At 39.7% G+C, this 27,161-nt stretch overlaps 1 protein-coding gene across 1 annotated transcript in view; it reads right to left on the bottom strand.

Annotated features, from left to right (window-relative positions):
- The window catches only part of grin2ca (glutamate receptor, ionotropic, N-methyl D-aspartate 2Ca), a 76,119-nt gene that overhangs the window by 35,388 nt on the left and 13,570 nt on the right, over positions 1–27,161 (bottom strand). Inside the window, exons 2-3 of the mRNA XM_034895071.1 lie at positions 17,692–18,142; positions 1,404–2,005 (exon numbers count right to left, since the gene is read on the bottom strand). Coding sequence (XP_034750962.1) covers positions 1,404–2,005; positions 17,692–18,126 — 1,037 coding nt within the window. The 5' untranslated portion in view covers positions 18,127–18,142. The remainder of the gene's footprint in view (positions 1–1,403; positions 2,006–17,691; positions 18,143–27,161) is intronic.

Genomic DNA, 27,161 nt, shown 5'->3' with positions numbered 1-27,161 from the left:
GGCTAGCTACGCAACGTTAGCTATATCCGCTAGCATCCGTACAGGCTAACTATAGCCAGTTAGTTTTGTGTGTAACATGACAAACACCCACCCATCTCGTAGGAGCGATGCTTACTGTTCCATTCAAAACAATTATGGTACAAAAGGTGCACTAATGCCACACGTATGATGTTAACATGGACGCATATATAGGCAACACCAGAGGCAGTCATACTATTTACCTAGCAGGCTAGGCTAACGCTGTTGTGCTAACGTCCGGCGCCGTAGCGTTAGCTAACTATAAACGTGTGAAAAGCCGAACAACATCCCCCGTCTAAGCTGTGTTTCCCTTTCACATCTGTGAGTTCTTGGTTACGTCAGTCTTTAAAAAATCTGCCTGCCTAACACGGTCAAATTGTACCCACCTTCCTACCCAGCTAGCTAGCTATATCGGTATGCTAGCTATAGCTATCTATCTCTCTCCCTCTAAATATATCAATACTGTCTATCTAGCTATATATATAGTCTATCTATGTATATGTATGTACTATCTATAATCTGCTTCTGAACACTCTTTCTTACACTGTTGTCTTCTATCTCTCGTAACTCTCAATGGGCTCTCTAAGCTGGCTGGCCTATCGTCTCCCTTCCGTGACGTCATGCAATGCATTGTGGGAGAAAAGCAAACCACTGTAAAATATGACCTACTTTTTCGTGTTTTTTTATGTTTTGTGATACTTTTTAATATAATATACAGTGGATAACAGTTTAAATGTTTATTACCAACAATCAATAAGTGCAAATTCGTTGGAAAATTAAACTTGCAAGATGGGCTTTAAACAATCTGTGATTGACCTCTGCTGTGCAAATAATGTCTGTTCTGAAGTATTGTATGAAACAATTAGTGTTAGGTAACAGTAGTTAACAGTTTGTCACATTTTCATTGTACTCGGATTCAATTTGAAATGAAAACGTTATCCTGTGTCAAGTTTATGTTTAAACACAACACCATAAAGTACACATACAATACTACAGGAGTTCATATCTAATGTTCACTATTAGCACAATTAACCGCAAGCCACTGCAAAGTTGTTTCCATAACACGTAACTCTTGTCAATTGTGAGCGCTGTCTTTCGGTGGCCCCAGTTGCCATTTTGTTTTAAAATGTGAGTGCATTCTTCGACAAGAGAACAATAACGGGCCGCTAGCTCTACTTCTTTTAACATGCATTATTCTTTTGCCCGTGCGTGCTAATGCATGTATAACTACACAAAATGAATGTATGACCTTGTCTCCAAACATTTGCAATCCTTTCTAATGACAGGCCTTTACAATGTGGATATTAGGAAGAATGTTACAAAGGAAGGCCAGATTATTTTAAACTGATGTTAAATTGCGTCTGACCCCCAACATCTTAGCTCACCTGAACAGAGTGTCATTAGTAGCAGTTGGCTTGACGGGATTGTGGCAGTCACTCTGGCCCTCGGGAATGAAGCCTCTCTCTTTCTTAAAGCTCTGCACGCCTTTCACCACGATGGCTACCCCGTCCCTCACCCTCTTTCTCAGGCTCATCCTCCACCGGTCTGTGATGATGCTGATGAGCCCCACAGGGAAGCTTTCAGGTGGGAGGATGTCTGGGTTCCCCACTGCAAGGCTAGGGATAATCCAGATGTAGCCTGGCCCCACAAGTCCAGACTCGGCTGCCATGGTGAACAGGTACTGAGCCTCTTCATGGGAGCAGTAGACCAACAGCACCTGTGCGTCGATCTGCTGCAGCAACCTTCGTGCCCGGATGTCGTTCATGCCGTCGGCGGACATGTCGAAAGTCAGCACGTCCTGCAGATCCCATATGAAGTAGCTGGTGTCGGTGAAGGACTTAATGTAATCCACGTAGGTTTCGTAGCCCGGGTAAAGACTGGTAATGACCACAAAACTGTCCCAGTTGTACTCCTCCATCACCTTGAACATGCCGTTTATCTGCTGCTCAATGGAGGAGCCCAGCTGAAGGAAGTTGGAACCCTCACCCTGGAAGAAGAGGAAAACATCATAGTTAAGGAGATGAAAAATGAATGAATGAAGACCTTTATGGTTAGCTAAAATGCTCTGGACTAACAGGTCTTAATTAAATGCGTATATAATATGCAGTAAGATCTCTGGAGGACCCTCCTTATCCCTGTGAGGGTACACACAGAGTATTTGTACTTTGACAAATCTCTAATGGAGAAGTGAGTTGCCCAACCACCAGGGTCTATAGTACAGCTTTGACAGGAGTTAAGTGGTTCTGCTTTATTTTGCTCATCCAGGAGCTGCAAACCCATTCATCACTTAAACTCACATGCCTTACTTTTGCCGCACAAACACTGGCCGTCATCCATACTTGCAAATTCAGAGGGATGGCACTATCAATGTGGCCAGCGCCGGCTCTGCGTTTCATCTGTCTTTTCTGCAAATGCAATGACCTTGAGAGAGGAATGAGGATGACTTTCTTTTTAACTGTATTATTAAGAGGTGGAGAGGAGGGAAAATACTTAATAGCCTGCTTTTGGTGTGTGACACTTCTCCCTTGAGATTTTCATCAAAACACTAAGTGAAGAAAAGCTTTAGGCGATAGGACTCAATTGTATCCTATCCGTTGTCAAAGCCATATATCTGCTGTGACATCACTGATTTTGGTGGGGCCAAAGGTACCTGAAAGATTCCAGGAGGAAACCACTTTCTTGCCTGTGGTTTAGTATTGAGTCACCCTTTGAAGGCTCGGTCTGTAGCATTTTAAAATCGATGAATAACCACTGGAAAAAAAAGACTGGCCAGTGCGCTTTACTGTGCCTTTTACATTACATTGCCATTTTTTGGGAAACATGCTAAATTCCTTCAGGCACAAAGACTTAACTTTCTAATAGCTCAATGGTTGTTTTTACATAGTCCGACTGTCCATTGAGAGCATGCTCTGTGGGCCCCTTAATCAAATCGTTAACCCTATGAACCCAAGCTTGTTGTATACGGCAAAAAAACTGCATTGTTTTTCAGGGACAGTAAGTCCAAAATATCACATCCAAGATTGATACACTTTGTCCATAATTAATGAATTTGAGGTTGTTATCGCTGCTAGCTTTTAGGCCAACCACAATTTTTATTTTCCCATAATGCTTTGGGAGACCATTCTGACCAATCAAAAGCTTGTTTACATCTTGCCAACCAATGAAATCTGGTCCGTCATTTCACCTGAGAGCAGTTAGATATGACCATACATTAAGATGTCAAAAATCCCTTCTGTCTCAGAGGGTTCAAACAAAAGCAGCAACAGAAGATATCACAGACTGCAATAAACGCAATACTATAGCAATACTAGATAAAGACTCGGATTGTTAAGCAGTCTCAAAAATGGTATAAATTAGAGGCCGACCAATTTATCGGCAGGTCGACAGTATGCATTTTCTAATCAGTATCGGCATTTAAAATATTTTTTAAATCTTCATTTATCAGAATCCTTTATAATGACAAATAAATGATTCTGAAAAAGTTAAAATAAAATAAAAATGAACTTTTTACAACACCCTTACCCCATGTTATGAGTGTTGGCGTTTCATAGTTTGTCCACCAGAGGACGCTCTACAACGTCCCAGTTGGCAACCCGTTTTTTTTTTTTTAGTTTTTTTTTGTAGTTTTTGTTCAAAGGACTTTAAGTTTTATATCTTAAGTTTGTATTTTTATACATTTTATTTATCAGAACTTTAATGTTTCTCTGTTCCTCAGTTTATTTTTAAACTGCATTATCATATTTCGAAAGTAAGGACTATAACAAATAACTACAAATAATGTTAGGGAAATCTGTTTCTTTTGTTAGACGTTTCTGGATTAAAAGAAAATGTATATATTGGCTGATATATCGGAATTTCGGATTTTTAAATCACCAAATATTTGTTTCAATACCAGCGGTCGGAATCTAGTATCAATGAAAATAACAATCCCAACCCTAGTTATGGATATTAACTCTATCTATCTTTTTAAAAAGCCATGTCCAAGAAGTTGGCAGTTTATCTGCAACTATATCGTTTTTCTCTGTTTTTATGAAGTATCAAATCAAACGTCTGTAGCTGTAAATGTTAACAAGTTGTTGGATGATGTTTAGGATAACGTAAAGGGGTTTGACCCAGGCAACCCAAAGATGTTATGTCTTATGACTGTTATATAAAGCACAATGAAGTCATAAGTTAGAAATTATAAGCACTTACTAAATTATATCATCTAATAAAAGCTAGCAGATGCTAAGAAACCATAATACAGGGTTTATAATTTGTAATGAATGGCCAATAGAGCCCTTATTAATATCAGTTATTGGCCATTAATCTTAAATTCCCTTGGTTAGTGTTATTCTTCTTTGCAAACAAGCTGCAGAAAATCTACACCATAATCAATTCACTAACAACTTATGTGTGTTTATTAATTAATCAACTGCGAACACGATGTAAACAAAACAATAACAAATGACTTAATGCTTATAATTGCAGGAGACTTAATAACTTTTGCAAATTGGTACCTCACGCTAGGAAGCAGTGAGGAACCCATAAGCAACTGTAGATTTATAGAGTGTAGAAGTGATGATATAAACCAGTTCAGCAGTCATCTCAACCGTTGTCTCATCTCTTCACAGTAATTATACCAAGGTATCACCGTTACTGTGACGGATGTGACGGATTGATGCGACTCTACATGTAGAGCTATTAGTTCAACGGAGATTATTGATTCTTCAGCAGATTCCAATTACCATGCCTCATCTTCACTGTGCCACAGTGGTCTGCAAAACAAACATTCTATCGTGGATCATTTGTAGTAGCATGACATTAGTGTGAGTAGGTATGTAGAAGATGTATTAATGGGGTTTATTATTCTTTTATTGTAGAAACTTTAATGCCAATAATCTTCTCTAAGTAGAAATATATTTTTTTGAATAGTGTGAGCTTGTTGTAAAAGCTCTTTCATGTCCTCCATCAGGCTGATAGGTAGGTGGCCCCCTCCTGACCCTCTCCCTCTCTGGGGAAAAAACACTCCACCCTGAGCACGGGGGCCTCAGAGCTGAGGATTGGAGGGGTCAGGTATCCTGAGACTGCACACAGACCTGTGATCTTATTTAGCCTGTCTCATTGCTGTCCTTGCAAAAAAGTTCAGCGGCCTTTTGATGTATGAGCATCTTATGATTTTAGACGTCACGGTGAAGTCCACTGACTTTGTGCCTCTGTTTGTACTGTGCTCACGCTCCTGAAAACATTTTCTTTTTCTGTTGCCTTGTTTCACTTCCCACTGCCTTTTTTTCCCCCTCAAACTTCTGTTCTTATGTCTCCAGTCAGGTAGCTTTAAAGAACAGACGTTTTGTACAATGTTGTACAATGATGTAGTGGTATGAATACCAAACTTCATGAAGTGAAATACATTGTGTTGATCAATAAGTTGTCAGTGATGTTGAATATACAGTGAACCCTCGTTTTTCACGGGGGTTACGTTCCAAGAAGAACCCGTGACAGGTGAAATCGTGAAGTAGTCACCTTTATTTTTTTTTACAATTATTATACGAGGAAATACTCCATAATGCATTGAAACCAAGGAACAAAACCTTTTTACAGGCCCAAGCATGTGTTACATTACAACAAATAAAAGTACTGTATAAACGTTTTTTTAGAAATAACTACTGTAAAATAATAATTGTAATCATCAATACGAACTGAAGGCTTCAAATGTCGGAGATCAGCACCCCCCCCCCCCGCCCCACCGCGACCAGAGTCATAGGATTAGAACGGGAGAAAATGAAAAATGATTATTAAAAAAAATACAAAGTACAGTAGGAAAACTAGTGCCTGCCGTGTATTTCACTGCTCTTCTGACTGACCACTGCATCCTGACTCCGCTCTGTAGCGTTTTTTTCTTCTAAAGTCCGCGGTGCAGGTGTGTTTTTTGAGAGAAGAACATAGTTATCGGTAGTTGTTGTCGCTCTTTTTTTTCTTTTTTCTTCTGGGCAAAAATCCGTGAAGCAGCGTGACCGTGAAAGGTGAACCGCGATATAGCGAGGGTTCACTGTACAGTAATGTAATGGCCCGCTACTATGGTTGGGCAAGCATGTGAACGGCTGATTAATTGCAAATGTATCTACTATGGTCATCAGAGCAGCTCAGCAGAGAGACGGAGCGGGGCTATGCCGATAAAGCACTCAGAGCTGTTGTTTATATTCGTAGGCTACTCTTGTACGACTTGCATCAGGTGTTAAAACCAAATCTACCCAAACACGGAACTGGACTACTATTTAACGCAACTACGAGACTTTTTCATAAACTATCTCAATTTATTACTGATAAATGGCAGTGCAGACAGACACCAGTCGGAGCTCCGGCGAAAGGACATAATATGTGAATTGTACCTAAACCAACTATTTTTTAAAATAAATTTAGATAAAAACCCAAATTTCATACGTTCTCTTTAAGATACCTCAAGGTACTGATTACTGTAATTTTCATATAATTTAAATTTGGTTATCAGTGTCTTTACTAGGAATTGGCTTCAGGTAACGGCTGTGGACTAAGATGGATTAGACTGCAGGGGAGGCCGGCTGGCTGCATGCTTCCACACTGGGTGCAGGGATCTTATGCAGGTTAGTCACGGAGGAGCTTGAGAAGATCAAATAAATCTACTCATTTTCTCCTTTCCAGATGACAAATCTGTCAATGTTATTGCCTTATTCTTGTACGTCCTGCTGCCTGTTCCTACATCTGCAACGCTTCACAATCAGATTTGTGCCCGGACTGGTGCTAAGGTGTCCGAGTATGTGCTTGTGTTTCTGTATGCCTTGTACATACTTACTAGCCCAAGGGTCTTTCAGTGTAAAGCCCCCATGCAAACTACAATCTTAACAGCTCAATTAGCAGAGAGCAGACAGACAGTGCGGTCCAAATGAGCCTGGGGCATTACCACGGGCAACGCTTCAGCTTAAAGCTTTAAGTCACGACCGCCCTCTGTGTGCATAGCGTGTACAGTACTGTCAAAGGCATATGGTTGTAGGGAATGAAATGAAACAGTCACAGTCGGTTACACACAATGTAATATGAATTCCCCACTAGTACCTTACTAGGAGCCAAATACAGACTAGAGTCCTGTAGGCTTAGAACAAACAAAGCCGTACGATGTGTCATCCGACCACACATTTAACCACAAAGGCATGCCGTCATGGCCTCCTCTTGGCTGCATCCCACTGCTTCCCTTAACTCACTCCAAGAATTCAGTTTTCATCGTTCTTGTTGTCTCAGCATAATTATTTGTACAAATACTGAAGTCACCAAACTCCATGCACTGTAGTGGCACTTAGCTTCGCGCTTTCCTTAGTGCAAACCTCCTCAGAGTTGTCTTCCCCGCACTCCGCATAGGAAAACAATGGCACAGTCTACGCAGAGCTATTTTACCATGGATCATTTATAGGCGGCTCAAGACTTGAAATTGTCAACTGGTTAGGGTTATATAATGACAATTTTTTTGAAACTTTTTTGACTGAAAAATTCAAGAATGCATTTTCTATTTCCTTGTCATACCCAACCGGCTCCTCGTGGCTAGCCAATACAAAACAATGAAGCACAGTATATTAGAGTACGTCTAGAAGTGTGAAGTCAAAGGCAACCTTACTAGCTTTAGATTGTTGAAGATACGTCATCCAATAGACACATCTTTGTTCTATGATCCGTCCGAAGCTGGAGTTACTATGTGGGGCACTATTTTAACGATCTATTCACACGGCGTAAAGGGGCATGGGGCAAGTGCGTTTCGGGCGTGAACAAATCCACTTTTTCTAGTTTGACGTCCGAAAAAATGGTTTGGTGGTATGGTTCAAAGGGTTGTACTTAGTGTTGTCATTAATTCATAGGTGTGTTTTTGGCGTAACATCCAATAAACAAATCAGAGCATCATCTCCCATTCCCTTTAAAAGCCAGGCACGTTTGTATCTTGGTGCATTGCTTTAATGGTAATAACGTTTTCAATCTGTTGAATGTGTGTGCTCCTGAGCTTCCTTGTGTGTAACAAGCATTGTGTGTACACGCTGTGCACGAGTTTATGCACATTTTACTAATGCACTGTTAAAATTCAATGAAATGCTGCATTATTGACTTTAGACCAGGTTTTCGTTAGTCAGCGTATTGCTATTTCTGCTGCCGCAAAATAGCAATAAGCCAAGAATTCGCCTGAACACACCTCCCTGTAAGACCAGCATGCCCCATGGGCGCAGGTGCATTTGCTATTTAAACAACGTAGGCGCTGGAAGGGAAATTAACAACGGCATCAGTCTTAAAGTAACAGAGACACTTGTGACCGGTGCGATATAGGGGCCATGTTTTAAATTTGCCTTACTTATTAAATGAGGAGTTTGGGTTTTTGATGTAGCAGCACTCAGTTTTCCCTTAACCTTAATAAGCATCTGTTATTGAACCCTTTACAACCCTAACTCTATTAAAATGTAATAATTCTGTAATAATTCTAGTGAAATGTGCTCCTTATTTAAGGCCAGACCCCTCTACTTTAAACCCTGAAAGGTGATATGTATGTCTAAGGGTGGGTGGAAACTTTAAATGTTCTATTATAGTAAATGTCATTTTATATTACAATCGATACTAAAAACTCAAGGTACTTCACCCCAGATATACAGAAATGATCTAAATCCAACATGACACTAGATCTAATATAAAAAGAAAGTGAAATCTCTGCTGGTTGACAAGTCCTTATCATCATCTCACGATATAGATGATCATACTATGGATAATGTGTGCTAGATTATGACCTGGGTGAATGTGACCGCTCACTGACTGTTCAGTCAATAAGCTGTACTTCCACAGTGTTGTCCATAGAAGCTCAAAGTAATAGTCCACAGTCCCAAAGAAGATTACAGCCATTGAGTGGAAAGCTTAGCTTCTCAAGGCTGAGATTACGTCCACAAGGGGAAAATATACAATAGAACTGGTATCTGTTACCAACACGGATGCAGAAACTTTGCGTGAGTCCACAGAGTCAACTTTAACTTTTTAACCCTTTAACATTTTCAAATGTGTTGTGCTCAAATCTTGCAAAGTCCCATTGAGTGGAATCCAGTTGAGGGAATGCTTTGCAGCCAGAAGATTAGTTCTAGTTTAAATGCTTTGGAACTGGTCTTGCAGTTAGATGAGTGTTAAGCAGTGATTATCTCTAAACCACAGCTGTTTATATGCCACCAAAACCAGAATTCACAAACAAACCAGGGCTGTGCAATTAATTGAATTTTTACCGTCATTTTGGCTCTTAACAATCACAAAAACAATGTATTCAAGAATAACGATTACTTTGCCTTGTTTTCTTAAGTGGGATTCAAAAAGTTAAACGGGAAAAGTTGTGTAATTGATGAGGGATTTGATTTCTTTAACTGTTTGACAGATCTTTAAGTTAAATACATGCAACATCTCTCCCAATGTCAATCAGTAATTGTGGTAAATAATCGTGATATCAATTCTGACCAAAATAATTCTATGTAATTCTTCATAATTGAGCAGCCCTAACACAAACAGCAGTGTTTACCTGCTTAAAGACTTGCTGGAGAGCTGAAGGTTATTAGAATGACTCAGGTAAGGGATGCCTACTGATAGACGTGCATCCAAACGGCTAAAGGAAACAAGTGATTGAAGTAATTTGGCTCAAAGGGGCTGAAGCCAAAATAAAATGTATTGCAGTAACTTAAATTAGAACTGAAGATATGGAACACAGAGTGGTGTATGGTTCCCAAAGAGACTTTTGGCCACGGCTCTTTTCTGCGACATATGTCTGCCTCCGCCGCGCAGCAGGAAATGCCCTGGCGTCGCCTTCCTGTGCTGCTGACGTCACATAGATCCTGCACGGCAACCAGGAACCGACTCACTCCCTGGCCGTTTGCCACTAAAAAACGGACATTATGCCATTATGGATGATGTGGAGCAAGACTGATATAAAATTCAAATGAGCATGGGAGTCTGTCTATTGTTGAGTATTGAGACACATTTTGAGATCTGTGATGTAATCATTAAATATCCAACTAAGAATGTCCCACAAAATGAAATCCTGACAAAAACGCTTGGCTGCTGCGCATTAGCAGTATAATACAAGGGGAAACCCTGTAGTCAAGGGAGTGTGATGAATGGTACTCTACTCTTTAAGTCCAACTGCATTCCCTAAAACAAAAAAAAGGAAATTTTCTGGTTAATATGAAAACCACTATCACTTTACTCAGTATGTATATCTTGATTTGACATTGATGTATGTTGTATGTGAATCTCTTTGAAACTCAGTGTTGCCTCTTTTTTAGTTGTCATAACACACATTCACATATCTGATATATAAATTAATGTCATTTGTTTCTCAATGTCCACTAATAGCAACTAAAGTGTTACAGTTTAAGGTCATGTCATAGGCACTCACAGCACTTGATGAAGGTAAGGACTTCATCCACAGTCTTTCTTCAAATCCACACAAAATCCGTGTTTGACCCTCAAACATTGTGCTTGGTATAACATTTTTCTTGTTACAATATTTGTCTCATTACCCAGCCTGACATGTGAGTTGTATAAAGTTTAAGTTACACTGCATATTCATATTTACTTACTCAGTGCTCCCCTCTGGCTGATTCTACGACTGTTCTGCACTTGCTCTGCCTCAGTCTAGACAGGTAACACTGTAAATGTGCCAGTGGTTTTAAAATGAGGTGGCGGAAGAGACAAGCGAGTTCAGGACGTTGCTAGGGCAGACAGAGAGATAAAAAGGAACTGCTCTAGTTTTGAGAAAAGCCTTGGGGCTCATGTTCCTGCAAAGACAATCAGAGTTTGCTCGTGTCTGGCTTACATTTTGTCCACTTATAGCTCTGTGGCTCAGAGGATGGGATCTATCAGATCACACGATGAATGCTTCAAAGGATGCTTTGAATTTTAGGTCAGGATATTGAACTAAATACATAATGAGAGAAAAAAGTGGATTTTGTGCTATGTTTGTTCAGGAATTAAGAAGATACAACTTCTTTTAACACGGCTAATTACTGTTCTTTGGAAAGACATCACTGTATGTCCCCATTTTTTCAGACTTGTCACTAATTTACTGAAGTGAAAGCTACACTCTGATGCATTTTCAGTTAAAACTTCTCTTTGTCTAACTGAGATGCTGTTTACTCATGCTAATGGTCGATTCTGGGTCCCTTTTTGATGCTGCAGGGCCATTTTTTTAGCTTCAATAATATAAAGACATTAGTCTTGTGTTGCCAGACCTTTTTTCCCAGTGAAGTAAGGTCTGGCTACACTACAGATATATTCTGAGATAGGAGGAAATAACGCTCTGGGTTATTTTCATTTCTTTAAACCAATCACAATCGTCTTGGGTGGCGCTATGTTTCAGATGCAGTGGCTCTGCAAAAAAGTCTCAGGAAAGGAACTTGTTATGATCGAGCATTAGCACTGCGCAAAATCTACTGTAGAGTGAGCTATTTAAATTTGCCGGATACATGGTTAAACAAAGTTTTTTCTCACCACTGTATCATCATGTGTAGTGTTACTTCGTCCATAGCTATCCCCACCAATCAGCCCTGAAATGTTCCAGTTAGAGAGTAAATGCCAATTGTTAACCATATAGGTGCAGATTAGAAGCACTTTGTTATAAATATCATGGTTTGTTTTGAGAGCAATGACCACCGGTTTTGTTGTTTAGGTTGCAACTCTGTGCTGTTGTATCCTGGCAACAAAGCAGCCATATTTTCACTTTTAAGCCAGGTGCAGGTCTAGCTTTCATTGGGCTTCTCTAACATTGTTGTTTCTTTCAGCCATTATTCGTGCTGTTGATTGATCCACTGTTTGCACATTGAGCAGCACTGTGGGAACGGATTGATCCACTGATAATAGTAATGAAGTATGTAGCTTTGATTTTCTGTCCATCTGATATTGGCATATGGCTTATGGCAAGTTCTAACTCTAAAGATGCATGAATAAGCATATTCTTCATGGAGTGAACTTTGCTTAACACTTCCAGTCTTCTAATTAACATTAATTCCTTCTGAGCTTTTGCTTTTCATTATTTCTTGTCCTCATTGGGATAGAAAATGGAGAGGATGACGGTACATGTGGTGCATTGCTGTCGATCAACAAACTAAAATGTCCTAAGGATAGGAATGAGTTTATCACCTAATTTTATCCTGTCACTTTCAGAGAGATCAAACCCTCGGCACTCAGCGATGTGTATGAAAAATGCATGGGCTCCATTGCCTTGTTGACTACCTTTGACAGTGTCCCATAAATCAATCCATGGGCGGTGTCACTGATTGCTCACAAGAAGGCTCAAAGGGGGTTGGAACAAACTCATCTTTGTGTACCTGGTACACTGTCAGGTGCACATTGTTACATTTACAGTCCTTCAATATTAATTTATTAATATATGACCTATAGAAGCATAAATAGGTGACAACTGGTGTTATCTATATCCGTTGTGACATAAATATTTACTGATACAAATCATATTGCTGCCACTATGACCAATAGAATAAATATGTTATTGATATTTCAAACCTTCAGCATGAATCTCATTTTGAAAAAGTGACTGTAATTGTTATTTGTGTAAGTACATGCTTGGTCATTGTTTTCTACTTGCAAAAACCTGGACTTTAGACATCTGGATTTAGTGGTATACTACACTAGCCTGGTCCTATCAGAGTCTCGTACATTTCAGTTGTACAGAGAGTCTGGCCACTCTCCATTGACAAGTCTTCACATCTGTTGAAGTTTAATAATAATGGATCTGCCCAAAGCCACTCCGGATCTGCCACAACCAATTGCTAATGTTTGGTTGTGACGTCAGCTTAGTATTCCTAACGTTAGCCATAGCTAACTCCTTCACCATTTAAAAAGCGAGCTGGAAAATTAAACTTTTCCTGAACCCTGTGGGGAGGAGGGCCACAACATCATGGTCACCATCAAAACTCAGCAAAGATTGTTCTTGCTCGGGCTTTAACTTCTGGATATTCAGCAGTGTTGACACAACGGGCTGAATGTCTTCGCTCGTGTCTTTCTCCGCCACCCTTAGTAAAGAACTCCCCGAAGGTTACCAAACCTCAACGTCATCATTCTCAGCCACTCAGCCACTGTCCTGAAGATAGGATAATGGTCATTGGCGTTCTAAATCTAAAAGACTATGGTCAAAGGGACAAAATATGCAAAACTACATATAAAACATTGACTGCAAAGGGTGTCAAGACCATGATAAATTATTTGCCTACAAAATGTCAAATTATCAGTTGAGGCAGGGAGGTGCTACCCACTGAGGAATCAATGGCCTGGTATCTCATTAGGTAGTAGCAGATTACGTTTTTTTTCCAGCTGGTACTGTCCATATTAACAATTCTTAATCTCACTGTTGTGTAAGGCACTTTTAATGCATTCACACACAGTCGCTGGCTTATTACTGATAAATAGTAGTCATTGATGTTAAGGGTTGGCAGCCTTTGTCATTAAGTTTATTTCTTGTTACATGTTTTTATTTTGGAATATATTATCAATTAGTTGCTGTTATGGTTCTCAAGTTAAAATAATTAGATGGCAAATTGGCTGCAGGAGGCAATAACAGCTGATTGACATGTTTTATTACCTTCGAGATAGAGCCGATAGAAAAATTGAAAGATCACCCATGTTTTCTGAAATGGATGCAGCTGAAAGGGGGAGCTGTAAACAAACCATACAAATGAAAGAATTAACTGCACTCTTACTATGGTCTCCTTGTTTCTCACAAAATGCCACGAGTCTCAAAATGAAATAAAAGATAACTATATTCTAATTCAATATGCATATCTTGAAGTATATGTACGTTAAGTAATTTCAGATTATTTGAAAATAAGTCATCAGAGTTTTGATCTTTCTCAGAGAATGAGTTCATTGATACTAAAGCTAAAAAGAGAAACTCTGTAGCAGGCCATGATAAAGTTAGGCTCATGTTGCTCACCAAAGTCATTCTTCAATAAGTAAACTCTTAAAAGTCTTGCCCAACTAAAAGCAAGAATTGTTTTCACTGATCTTAAAATTGCAGCTGTTGTCCTATTTATTCTCGGACCCTTTTTGTTCCTTATCTGCTGTATCTTCATCCGTGTCGCTCTATCTTATACAAGAGAGGTTTTTGGCACGTATTTCTCCTGCACTTTCTGAATAAGATATCATTTCTAGATGTTACCTCTTTTTGTGTTATATCTCCAAAATGCATAATTATTAATGAGAGGTGTTGAAATTAATCAAATAATCAATCCATCGTGGACATGGACAATGCGGCATCGATAATCATCCAGGTCATAATCGATTATTTACAATTACAATTTATTGTAGACCTTACAACTTTTCTGTTTACATATTCTGTTATGTTTTGTACATTCAGAAAGTGCCATGTGTTTAGTGTTTTATTTTTATTTTTTCCAATTTATTTAGAAGGTATTTTTATTATGTTATTTTTAGGGGTGTTTTTCAATTTATGTAGAAGGTTTTTGTTTTTGAAGCTTGAAAAGTTTGAAAGGCTTGAATAACAAAATATATCTGACGCGTCGTAATGCATCGACATATCAAATCGATGACATGACAATTGTTAATCGAATCGGGAGATCAGTGAAGATTCACACCTATTATTAATGTGCAAACTTTAATCTGCCCTAAATCTTTTAAGATCATCAATTGGCAGAATCTTGTTGCAGGGCTTTCAAACTGTATAATTCTGAGCAGGCACTTAAATGTCAACAGAAAAAAAACTGAAATGAAGGATTATAGTTTGTCTCTGGGACTGAGCCTTTTGTGGTGGGTGATCGTGCTCCTGTAGTTGGATAATTGCTGTTTAACCTACAAGCTTCAACTCCAGTAGCAGTTTAATGGCTCCTATGTTTCTCTCAAGTTTGTTTACTGCACTTGAGAGTCAAGGCTGCATAAAGTACTAACACAGTACTGGTAATGATTCAGTCTTTGGAGAACATGACGTGACCTACTAAACCCTGATCTCACTGTATCAGTTAGAATGAACCTGTGATCCATTTATGTTTTAGGTTTGACCATGAAAAACGTCCCTAATTTCTTTCTTCGTCAACCTAATGCAATCTCAAATAGATATTTTTGATATTTATAGATCACTAAGGCATTTTAAAGGGACAGATTGTCCTTGTCCATCTATCTAAAGCTATTATGACTGATGTAATTAGCACTCAAATGATTGCACGCGTGGGCTTCTATGTGATTATTTGACTGCTGACAAGAAAATAAATGTGTACCTTGAGTTGACCTTGCGATTAAAGTTATTTTATTTTTTGCTTTGAGGTGTTTGAAAGTTGTAATTACAATAGATGCTACTGCAGGCTCTGTTGCAACTGTTTGAATTACTAAAATATCAATCATCCCATCAAATTTCAGTGAAAGTATGAAGCGCTTGACACCTTACAAGTCTATTAACATCAATATGCTGTTGTGATGTGTTTGTCTGCCTAACCCCTTTAAGACAGGTAGCCATGTGGGCAACGTGTGTATGTGACGTTAGTCCGACGGGGTTTGTTATGGGAAGTGAGGCTCTCCGTGTGTAGAACAGTACCGTAGGCAGCAGCTGCCGCTGACACAGTAATGCCGTAGTTTTGATGGGTAGTCAGTGAAGCTACAGTAGTCAGTGTTTTATGTTTGCTGCAAATACGAACTGAATTACCATTACTGTGCATTACTAATGCAACATAATCACAACGTCTCCCGACCATATACCCCCCCGCAGAAAGCTGCTACCAGCCAGGCTAAAGCTAATATAGTTAGTCTAAAGAAACAAGCAGGAAGCTGCTACAGTACCAGCCAGGCTAAAGCTAATATAGTTAGCCTAAAGAAACAAGGGATCCGTCCGTCCCAACTAACATTACGGTTTGGAGCCGCAACGCTGGAAACGTAACACTAATCTACTACAGAAGTCTTTGTCTGATCTAACGTTGTTTCCACTGATTTAATTGTTCTTGGATTAACAGTTTGTTGCTAGTGCATGTAACATGCAGGTCTGATCAATTTATCAAACTACCAAGCTGGCCCCGCTAGTCGATCACAACCTGACATTTAGAGGAAGCAACATGCAGTCACTGTCATTCACGTTAGCCTGGATTGAATATTATATGAATACATTGGTGTCATGCTAGTCAACCACCGTATTTCTACCTAATTTCCCTCCAAAATCACTTCAGAAGAGTAACGTTAGTCACAGCACTTACTTGCTTTGGTGTTTGTAAAGCATTAAAGTTTAACAAAGACTAGTTCACATTAGAAAAGATCCTTTTTCATGTTTATCTTCTATGTAGATGCACTCACCTACAAAGTTACAGCAGTAGTCAAGAATGATTTATTATTTCCAAATAGAGCTATTTATGTCATCTTTTAAAATTACTTTTTCTGTTTTCATATTGCAATATACTGTATATCGTGGGGTGAAAAAATATTGGAATGTCAGATTTGTCCAATATCGTGCAGGCCTAGTATACAGTGTCGCTTTAGTTTGGACATGAGGAAGAAATCTGATCTGCTGGCTCTCACATTAGCAAACGTGTACATCCTACTCAATTACTATCCTTAATCACAAATTTAAGGAACCATCCTTTGGGCAGGTCTAGTTACAATTTAGATGCAAGTAAAATATTTGATATCCAGCATATCAGTTTATAAAATACTGTGTAAGTGAAAGATCTGAATACTAAATTCACCACTGCAAAACAAAACGGTGGTAGCTGTTGATTCAATTCAATTCAATTCAATTTTATTTATAGTATCAATTCATAACAAGAGTTATCTCAAGACACTATACAGATAGACCACACTCCAGAATTTACAAGAACCCAACAGTTCTAGTAGTCTCCTCCAGAGCAAGCAACAGTGCGACAGTGGCGAGGAAAAACTTCCTTTTGATGAGTTCTCTGCTTAGCACTAAATGTTATAGTTACATGGGACAAACTGTGGGACCTTCCTTAGTCACAGATGTGGGAAATATTAGTGTTTCTGTTTACATGAACACACACTCAGTATGATCTGTCTAAAGCTTGGAATTTAGAGCAGGAGGATGGTGATGGTGCAGTGGATAGGACACATGCCTTTGGTGTGGGAGATCTGGGTTCAAGTCCCACTGCAATACATCAACCAATGTGACTGACCTTATCTGCTCCAGAGGCGTGCAACCTGTGATATATAGCAATTGTAAATTGCTTTGGATTAAAGCGTCAAGTAAATGACATGGAATGTAAAGTTACAAACCAGGGTGAAATTATGAAAATCCATTGCCTTGCCCCCATTTAGCGTCTGACATTGGGGAAATGATGTGTGATTTAGAGGTTGACTGTAGCTGTTGCCTGTATTCATCCTGCCATTTCTCATGTTCATTACTTTCTTAGAGTTTGTTATGAGTTTCTGACTAAATGATATACATTAGAAATTATGTGAACATTTAGTCCAAGAGGCTTTGTTTAACCAAAGTGCATCTCTCTGAACTCTCTCTCTGACCCTCTGTCAGACAAACGCTTGATCTGTAGGTTCCGGGCATATTTCATACAAATGCAAGGGCTTGAATGTGAAATCAATTGCTTCACTTTGATCAGTTTCCAGTTATACTCTACGATTAGGATCTCACAAGTAGTGGCCCCAACAAGCTCTTTCTGAACTTGACCCAGCCCCCGCACTCACCTTGTATGGCAGGACGACAGCAGAGCCTCCACTAATTCCCACGATGGGCACTGCCGTCTGAGTAGAAATGAAGTCCAAGATTTGTGCCACGGCCTCCGAGCCAACATTGTCTTCAAACACCACTCCATGGACACGGTTGGTAGACAGGGTGTCACAGATGCGGGTGAGCAGGGCCCGTGGGTTGGTGTTGTTGACCAGGACAGTGATGGGGTTCACCTCCAGAGACAGGTCCATGAAGTTTTCCCGACTTAACCGCCCCTTAATCTCTGTCTGGTATGCCGATCCACTGAACACCACCGCCACGTTCACAGAGGGCGTGGGAATTCCAAAGGGCCGGCCCGAGCAGAAGGGGACTGTGCAGAACAGCAGCAGCAGTAGCAGCGGCGGCGGCGGCCACCACGGGGAGTCGCTCAAGCAGCCTAGACGAACGCCCATCTCAGTCACCTACTGCCTGGAGGAGGGGTCAGAGTGAGGGAGGGGTCACCAAAGGGATTGACATGTTAGATACACAGGAACAGTTGCTGTCTTTTTCTGAAATGTTGTGATAATACGTAGTAATCCCTGCTGGCCAGGCAACCAAACTGCCTTTTGTTTAGAGTTGGCTTATTTTGATTAATGACCTTTTAGCTTCATCTCTGCTCAGTGTGCTGGTCTGCTTGCCATAAGTAAGACAGTGTAAGAGCCCATTAACGGAGCCCAGAATAGTATTTTTAGAGTGTGTCAGCGTGCAACATGAGGCTGTGGCCAGGCTGTTGTGTCTTAGGGTGGCAGCTGCCACCCTGCTGCTGTTGTATTTTGTGGTCCAACCCAACAGATGGTGTCCAGTGTTTAATGCAACAAATGGAGAACAAGAGGATTTATCTTTCTTTTTTTCCCCCTGTGACATCACTTTTGAAGCTGTTGCTTAATTTTTTTCAGTGGTCCAAAGCATTCAAGCTTATCTGCCAAAGGTCTGCATGCATACATTTGACTATGCTGATTAATTGACATCCATAGTTTCATTGTTATGATTTGAAAGCTGTTTGGGGAAGTTACTCTTTTCTAGTTATAAAGCTGACATTTACATTTTTCAAACAGCAAAGTCTATATTTACAAAGAGATTGAAATCCCCAAATTGGCCTTTGAAAAAAGCCAGGCTCTTTGTGCAACATTGCATCACTTATGGTCTGGATTGAAACCAGCAACACTTAGCCAAACTGTCTTAATTTCTTCCAGAACCCTAATTTTCTTTGCGTCCTGTCATCCGGAAGGTAATTGAGGAGAAAACCATTGCAGGGCTCTGTGATGTTAAATCTTGTAGCGTTGGTTTAACATTCACATTGTAGCCAGGCGGCGGTTTGTGTTGAGCTGTCAGACAGACTTAGGCTCTTTGTCAAATCTGTCACGGTAGTGTTTGTGGCCCTGAGGGAGTGCCTCACACCCGTCCACTGTCACAGAGATCTGATCCACCATGTGATGGAATCCCAGTGGGGTGAATATATTGTAATCCCTTGGTAATCCCTTCCAGGCGTCATGGCCTATGGCTTGATTGTAGTGTATAAACTTATCAAGAGATTTGGCTACAGTACAAGACTCAGTGTAGCTGGTTAGTGCAGTTCTCTTCACGTTCTACGTGGACCGTGAATTCCCCTTAGCAAACAGGCTGGCAGGTAAACAGGCGGGCTGCAGAGAAGCAGGGGCGCTTGGTTAGTACGTCTCTAGAATAGTTATCATGGGATTGTTTTTCCAGTCATGCCACTTGCTGAAATCCCCATAAAAGACATCATATGTGCGTGGGAAGCCGTACATGCTATGTCCTACATGCGATTCTCCAGGTAGGCGCTGGCTCATGATTCATTTCATAAATTGATTAGTCCACATGGTGAGAGGGGATCTGCCACATTCCTTTCAATGACATTTGCCATGTTTTAGCTTTGACATCAGTAGAATAGTTTAGTGTTTTTGTCTTTGATGGGGAGCAACGTACGTGGTCAAAATGCTTAAAAGCTTCAACCTCCACTGTGTTTAATCAAGGCAGGGAAACAGCTAAGGAAGATATATGAAGGTCGAATTCCGGTGGTGGATATAGAATTTAAGCAAACCGGGAATGAGTCATCAATAACTTTGTGACAAGGCTTTGTATTGTCAACATGACTTTCAATACCAGGGCGAAAAAATAACGGCTACCAAGTTTGGCAAACAGGAGCTTCCAATATAACTTATTTAATATTTAGATTCTGAACAGTGCAATCAGCTAAGCTTTGTGACACAGCTGAATTACAGATTGGCAGTGATTAAGAGGCTTTTCACCTGGGCTAAATCCTCCAAATTAAATCATTCCTGTGTATACAAGGGCTGAAGGATTCACTCTTATGTTGGGGATCAAAAGTCACTGTGGAGGATGCATGATGGGGTACAGCTATCGTGAATTATCATGACACACACAGTCTATTTGGCTCTGAAGCCTGGTTGTAACGGATACAAGGTACATAATGTAGTCTGTAGAGACAGGTTGCTGTTTGCGTCATGGCGCTGCTACAAAGTGGATTCAGAATGGGTCACACTGTACTTGGTGACAGAGGAACTGAGGCCTTTTACTATCAAATTCCTATTATCCTTGTGTTATCTATAGACATGCGGGAATAACCCCTTTGATTAAAGCTTTTTATTACAATTACATAATAACATTCAATTGAATTTTACCATACTTCCTAATAGGCCCTAATATTCCGACTGCATTACAAACGCTACTACTTTCTTCCGTGGGTTGTAAACATAGACTGAATCAAATTTTAGTTTTAAGTTTTAAATCTCTTCCAAGCTCTGCAATGCTCTCCCTTCTCTTCATTAAAGCCTCTATGTTTACAGGCTTGTGGTCATGCGCAAAGTGCTATAGGTGCCAAAAAATCTATAGTTGATACTGCCAATTTGTTTTGTTTAATTATGGTTCATGTCTGTAATAAACGTTACACTTCACGGAAAACAAGTTGTGGCAGAGAATCATGATTTCAATTCTAAGCTAAAAAATTGTGATTCAGATTTTTCCTCGAATCGTGCAGGCGTAGTTCCTAACATGTTGTCAGAAAGCTATTTTGCCAGCATGTAATTAATTAATAATAAACTAGGTTACATAATACCAATTTAAGATATAGTTCATGATAGAATAACAAGCAGTATTACAGATTTATAGAAGCCCCTTTACACATGCACTGCAAAGCTGAAGTTATCCAGACGTTACCCAGAGGAGCTGTATGTGAGAACGCCAATGAACCAGCTGGACCAGACATTAAACACTCTTTACCCTGCCAGCAGCCCAGCACAAAGTCTGTGTAATGTCCGACTGAGCCCATGTGGGAATAGATAATTTTCCGGAGAATTCACAGCGAGGTGGTGGGTGTGTTTATGGTGCGTTCATGCCACTTGGGAATACCAGGGACAGCCCCTGTGATTACGTTGGTTTTCCCACTGCCAGCGTTCACATGTTCGGGATGCCTGTTCTTTTTCTTTTCTTATATTGGCGTTTGGCATAACAATGTGGTGCATTACTGCCACCAACTATTGGACGTAGCCTAGAGCATCAAGTGTGTGAAAACATGGAGGCCACAGTAGCAAAGGACACCCCAAAGCTCTTCAATTACACATTACTTTCCTCACTACAGATGTCCAAGAGCGCAAAACATAGGCCTACATGACTTGAATTGGTTTACTTGGTACTGGTAATAGCAGCCATTTTTTATAACTCATTGAACTCATTCCTCTGTTGATACCACTAGACGACTACAACCTAAATCAATAGCACATTGTGGACGTTGGCACAATATATTACATGCATGTGTAAATTTTCTATGTTTAGGAAAAGTTTCTAACCATTAAACACAATTGAACAATTGTTGGCTGTGTTTCTGTACGTCAGTTGTCAACAACGCATCACCAACTGGGAAACTCTGTTAGCTAAATCTAGCCCCAGTTTTCCACCTCTAAATCCCACATGAAATGGTGTGAATGATGACGTTTCTACTGGAAAAAAAGTTTTTCCGATGCCCACGAGCGCACGATAAGTCATGTCTCTGGTGCAAAAAGCGAAAAAATACAAACATCCAAGGGTGAAAAAGAAGGGTGAATTACACAAAGACAGCAATGTATAACTGGAGAGAAGATAATACCATATTACTTATACAGTACTAATATTCAGGAACTTCTGTTCTTAAGTAGGGGTGCACGATTCAAAAAATGTCATGATTCGATTCGATTTAAAATGGATTTTTCATTCAGAAACGATTCATAGTGTACATCGAGTTACTTTTCCCATGTGATAAGTATAAACGCCATAACAAAACGAAAAAACAAATAAATAATAAATACATGTATTGATTTTTTTTAATTGATTCTATGAATTAATTGATTGAATTAATATTCATTTTTTTGCACACCTATTCTTAAGGTCAGATGCCAAAATGGACAACAAAGTCAAAGACTGGCAAGAGGCTTTGTTGTTTATGACCAAATGACGAACCACTGACCGCTGTGTAATCCGTGTCATGTCCTGCCTCCGGCGTATTCAACATCTGACTAAACGGTTCCTCAAACTACCTGCTCAGGTGATGAGCAATGAGATAAAACTCTGTCTGTAATTCTTTTTGCATGCATTTTTTATATTGACTAGCCACACGTGAAGTGGTTATGTGTAAATATAGTGAAAGTATGTTCGTACTAGGAAACTCTTGTGACTTTTAATTAGGGCTGAACGATATCGTGTTTTAGGATCGACATTGCGATGTGCGCATGCGCGATAGTCACAATGCAGGACGTTACGATGTTGACGTTAATCCTTTTTGCTGCTTGATAAAAAAGTTAGTTCACTTCAGAAGAGTAACGTTAGTCACAGCACTTACTTGCTTTGGTGTGTGTAAAGCATTAAAATTTAACAAAGAATAGTTCACATTAGAAAAGATCCTTTTTCATTTTTACCTTCTGTGTAGATGCACTCCCCTACAAAATCATCGTAACAGTCGAGAATGATTTATTATTCCCATATAGAGCTATTTATGTCATCTTTGAAAACTTAATGTTTCTTTTTCATATCGCAATATATATTGCGGGGGGAAAACACATCACAATATCAGATTTTTCCAATATCGTGCAGACCTATTTTTAATATAGAGAAGACAAATAAGGCAAAGGGCAGTAAAAAACAACATACTGTACATGACTTATAATTCTCAATGTAAATGTAACGACTACTCAAAGCACTTTTACATCGTACAGGAACCATTCTCCATTGACTCACATTCACACACTGTGGCAGAGGCTGCCGTACAAGGTGCCTCCTTCTCATCAGATAAACACTCACACACACTCCGATGCATCTGGGGCAACTTGGGGTTTAGTGTCTTGCCCAAGGACACTTCAACATAGGACTGCAGGGCCAAGGATTGAACCACCAACCTTCTGATTTGCAGTCAACCACTGAGCCACAGCCGCGCGAAGGGTAAAATATATATTATACATACAGTGCATTTTTCTACATATTTCTTTTTTTCCTCACATCCTAACAGACACATTTACATTTGTATTGACTTTCCACACACATACAATGCACACTGCATTGACTCACATCCCCTGGAGGCTTAACCCACTTAACCATGACCACTATATGCCTAGACTAATTCTAACAATAACCTAACCTTCAACCTAAACAGAAGAAAAACATGTCTTAAACCTTACATTTTGTGGGGAATAGCTTTTTCTCTTTTAAATTGAACAACAATCTTTTACCAAATACATATGTGCAAGTTATTTAGGGATTCTGATCTGAGGAAAGATGGTGATGAGAAGGTAGGTAGTTTCTCAGTCGACCCTGTTTTGGGAGGTAAGTCCCCATAATGTGATTGAAAAGATATCACCGCAACATGAATGATACACGTACACACGCACTACACAGTCCTATCTCCCAGTCGCAGATCATTAAAATAACTGAAGTTGTTTTTCCTGGACGCTCTCCAAACTCAGTACTCATAGATTAGGTGAAAACTAAGAGAAAAGTGTGAAACATTTCAAAGTGAAACCCATGGTAGACTGATCTTTCTATTCTGTCATCAGGGTTGTTTGACTAGCAAACATTTAAGATGTGCTTATCCCCCTCTAGTGGGTGCCATATGGTGAAAGCAGTTTCTTTACAGAATTTGCTGCAAAATAACTGCGGGGGCTATATCATACTATCACATAATTTTCTTTCCCTGTGGATTATCCTGTGTTACCTTCACTCTATTGACATCTGGTCATTTTGATAAACTGAGCAGGTAATAATGCAAATGGTATATCTGGCCACTCGGTCTATACATATGTTATCTGCTTGTGTGTGGTAAATATTGTGGATAAGGTCAATATAATTTTCTGCCCACGTTGACACTTTGTGCTCAAAATGCATTGCCTTTGCAGACTCCGCACATTTTTGTACACACCTGGTACAGTATGTTATGTGTTATGTGTGTAATCTCCCGTAGTATAATTTACCTCCTATTTTCTTATTTCATACTGCATGGCTTTGTTCCTTTAAAAAAAATCCTAACTCTGCACATTCTTTATGTCAACTGTGGGTAGTTCATTTATATTACCATTTTTCTACATTTTTATTTCATTACCATTTGCTGTGCCAACAATAGCTGCTGCAACAACTGGGCTTCCCCACAAAGCATTTTCCTTTCATATTATTATATCCTGTAAACTAAAGTTCAAAAGTTGTTAATTTTCTGATTTGACCATATGAACTGTGAAGTCAGATAAAAAACTGCCATCTATTGATTAGTTTCCGCAGAGCTGTCGAGTCCTCCAACTGATTCCTAATCCAGCTCATTACCGCGAGGCTGCAGCAGTAAATACATCTGGCTGAGAAGTAAGGTCTGAGCTGCACGGTGTTTAATGACTGCTTTTATATTCCGGGCATGATGCCTCTGCTGCAGCTGTTTAACAATGTGCACCTGTCCCGCATCTGCAGCCTGCTGTGTCTGTGGCTCACATGCTGATAAAGTCATCCTCCTCTGTGTCATTATCAGGAGAACTGCTGACCATCCAAACAGTCCACAGCATCCCTTTGGAGAACACTTACTGATATTACACCATGCTCCAATAGCTGTTTAGTAATCCATGACCTCTATTGACTTCTATTGGTAAACTATAGGAAAATAACTTTTCTATAAACCAACAGAACACCCTTGCCTTATATGAACCAACCACTTAAAGAGCCCCTATTATGTTTTGTTTTTATTTGATGCGTCCTTTAGTGTGTTATATAGTTAGTGAGTTTGTAAAAATAAAAAAAATCACATTTTACTCCAAATTGAACTTTCTCTTCCACAAACTTTCTCGATATGCCACGTCCATGTTCCTTTTTGAAATTCCTCAGTTAGTGACTGCTGATTAATTAGTCACTGATTGACAATGCCAGCCCAGTTTTTCATATGTGCTGCCCATAGATGCTGCCTGAGCAAGCACAGCCTGCCCAGTGGCATATTTGAATTTGATTGACCAACAGAGTGGGGCAGCTGACCAATCACAGCAGACTGGGCTTTTTGGGAAGGGGGATCAAGAGCACAGAGTGTTTCAGGCAGAGGAGCTGCGGCAATGGGCAATATGAGACACATATGTTTTTTGAACATCAAAGCATGCAATCCTATTCTAGGTGACCCCAAGAGTAAAAATATGATGCGGAAAAGCAGTATAATAAGGCCTCTTTAAGCACCACTGCTCTGTAATTGACCAAAGCTAATGCACTAGAGAAGTGAATTCTTCCTCACTTTATAAATGAGTGATGTAGCTAATTAAAGCAAAGAACCAGCATGGACCTCCAGTCAGGATGTGCTGCATCACTGTACAAAATGATTCTATAATAATGCTTTATCAATATATACTTTAATGCTGGGCTTGGAAGCTGAAACGTGTTGTGACTGTCCTAACACGGTCCGCCTACTTCATAGCTGGTTTCCTAAGAAAAACCTCAATCATTTGTTTTCAATGTCCAAATACAACATTTTTATATATAACTGACAAAGATCTCAAGAGGCCATGTACATTATGACTCTTGTCAAGTCATACCACCACAAACCTTCACAGGGAGGCAGTCATTGTGGATTGATAGGTCTACTGCTGTTTATTTCCTGTCCCCAACAGTTGATCTCTAGAAAAATACCTGCATATTAATTAAAAATCTGTAAGCAATAGGACAAGATTTTGGCGTCCGAATCCTTTAAGTTTCTGTCTGTATTCCAAATAGTATTGACCAATCACATTTATAGAGATGTCATCTCTTAACTCCATTCACGCTCTCAAGTTGCTAATTGGAATCAGCGCGTGGATATTTCCTAGCTACACCGAAACCCTCCGGAATTTTGGCTGTTTCCTTCAGAGCTTAAATTGTCTTCGTACCGATAGCTGAGAGCCGAGGTTAACCAACAGTCAACATAGCTTTCTTTGAACCATGAACTTTCTCTGTCTAGTCTTTTTAGTACAAAGTTTCCTCTTTGAGCTTCAAGGGACAGTGCTGGCTGGCTTGGCCATGGAAGAGGGAAAACACAGAGGGACTTGTATACCAAAAACACAGCAACATTGGGTGATGCCCACGTGATTTGACTTATTTAGACTGTCAAAGTTTCATGTTAGCCATTTTTGAAACGTTGGGATACATAGAACGAGGACTTTGGATTTTGACTTGTCACTTACATTGGGATTGCACAGTTTCAATGTACACAAGGGCACATCTGGATTTTTTTGAGAGAAGTCTATCTGTTAACCATTTTTAATGGTGATTTGTAATCATGAACCTGCTGAAAAAAGGTGTTGGATCAAAAAGCGCATACAGGAGTGGTTTGGAAAGAAGGCCGTGTGTTGGGAGGATTTCTGCTATCTTCAGCATTGACTTCACATTGGGCAAGAGTAAACTAGATTAAAACCATGAAAAATCCAGCAGCTGATCAAGTATCATTAATATTGACACTTGTGTAACTATCGAGTTCTTGTATATTTGTTGTTGGTGTTGGAGAAGTCAATTAATGATAAGCTTTTTTAATTTCAGTGTTCACACAATCTTAGACTGACCGACAGTACCTAAAACACTGGTATTGGAAGTACAGGAGTTTATGCACTAATCCGATTATAACTGACTGTAAACCTGGATACAAGAGTTTGTGGCCGGCGTTCATTGTTTGTGTTTGTTCATGTTTCACAAAGAGTTAAACCTGAGCCAGTGTGACAACAAAGATAGAAATCATATCACATCCATACAGGGATAGTAGTATACGATTGTTAAAACATAATAAAATATATGAAACACTGGTATCGGATCAGTCATGATATCGGCCGATACTTAAATTAAGGATTCATATTGTGTGTGTGTGTGTGTGTGTGTGTGTGTGTGTGTGTGTGTGTGTGTATATATACACTCACCGGCCACTTTATTAGGTACACCTGTCCAACTGCTCGTTAACACTTAATTTCTA

Source organism: Etheostoma cragini, chromosome 15 (assembly GCF_013103735.1).
Source record: "Etheostoma cragini isolate CJK2018 chromosome 15, CSU_Ecrag_1.0, whole genome shotgun sequence".
NCBI lineage: Eukaryota > Metazoa > Chordata > Actinopteri > Perciformes > Percidae > Etheostoma > Etheostoma cragini.
The sequence above is the reverse complement of the archived record's forward strand: the minus strand, read 5'-3'. Positions and strand labels throughout refer to the sequence as shown.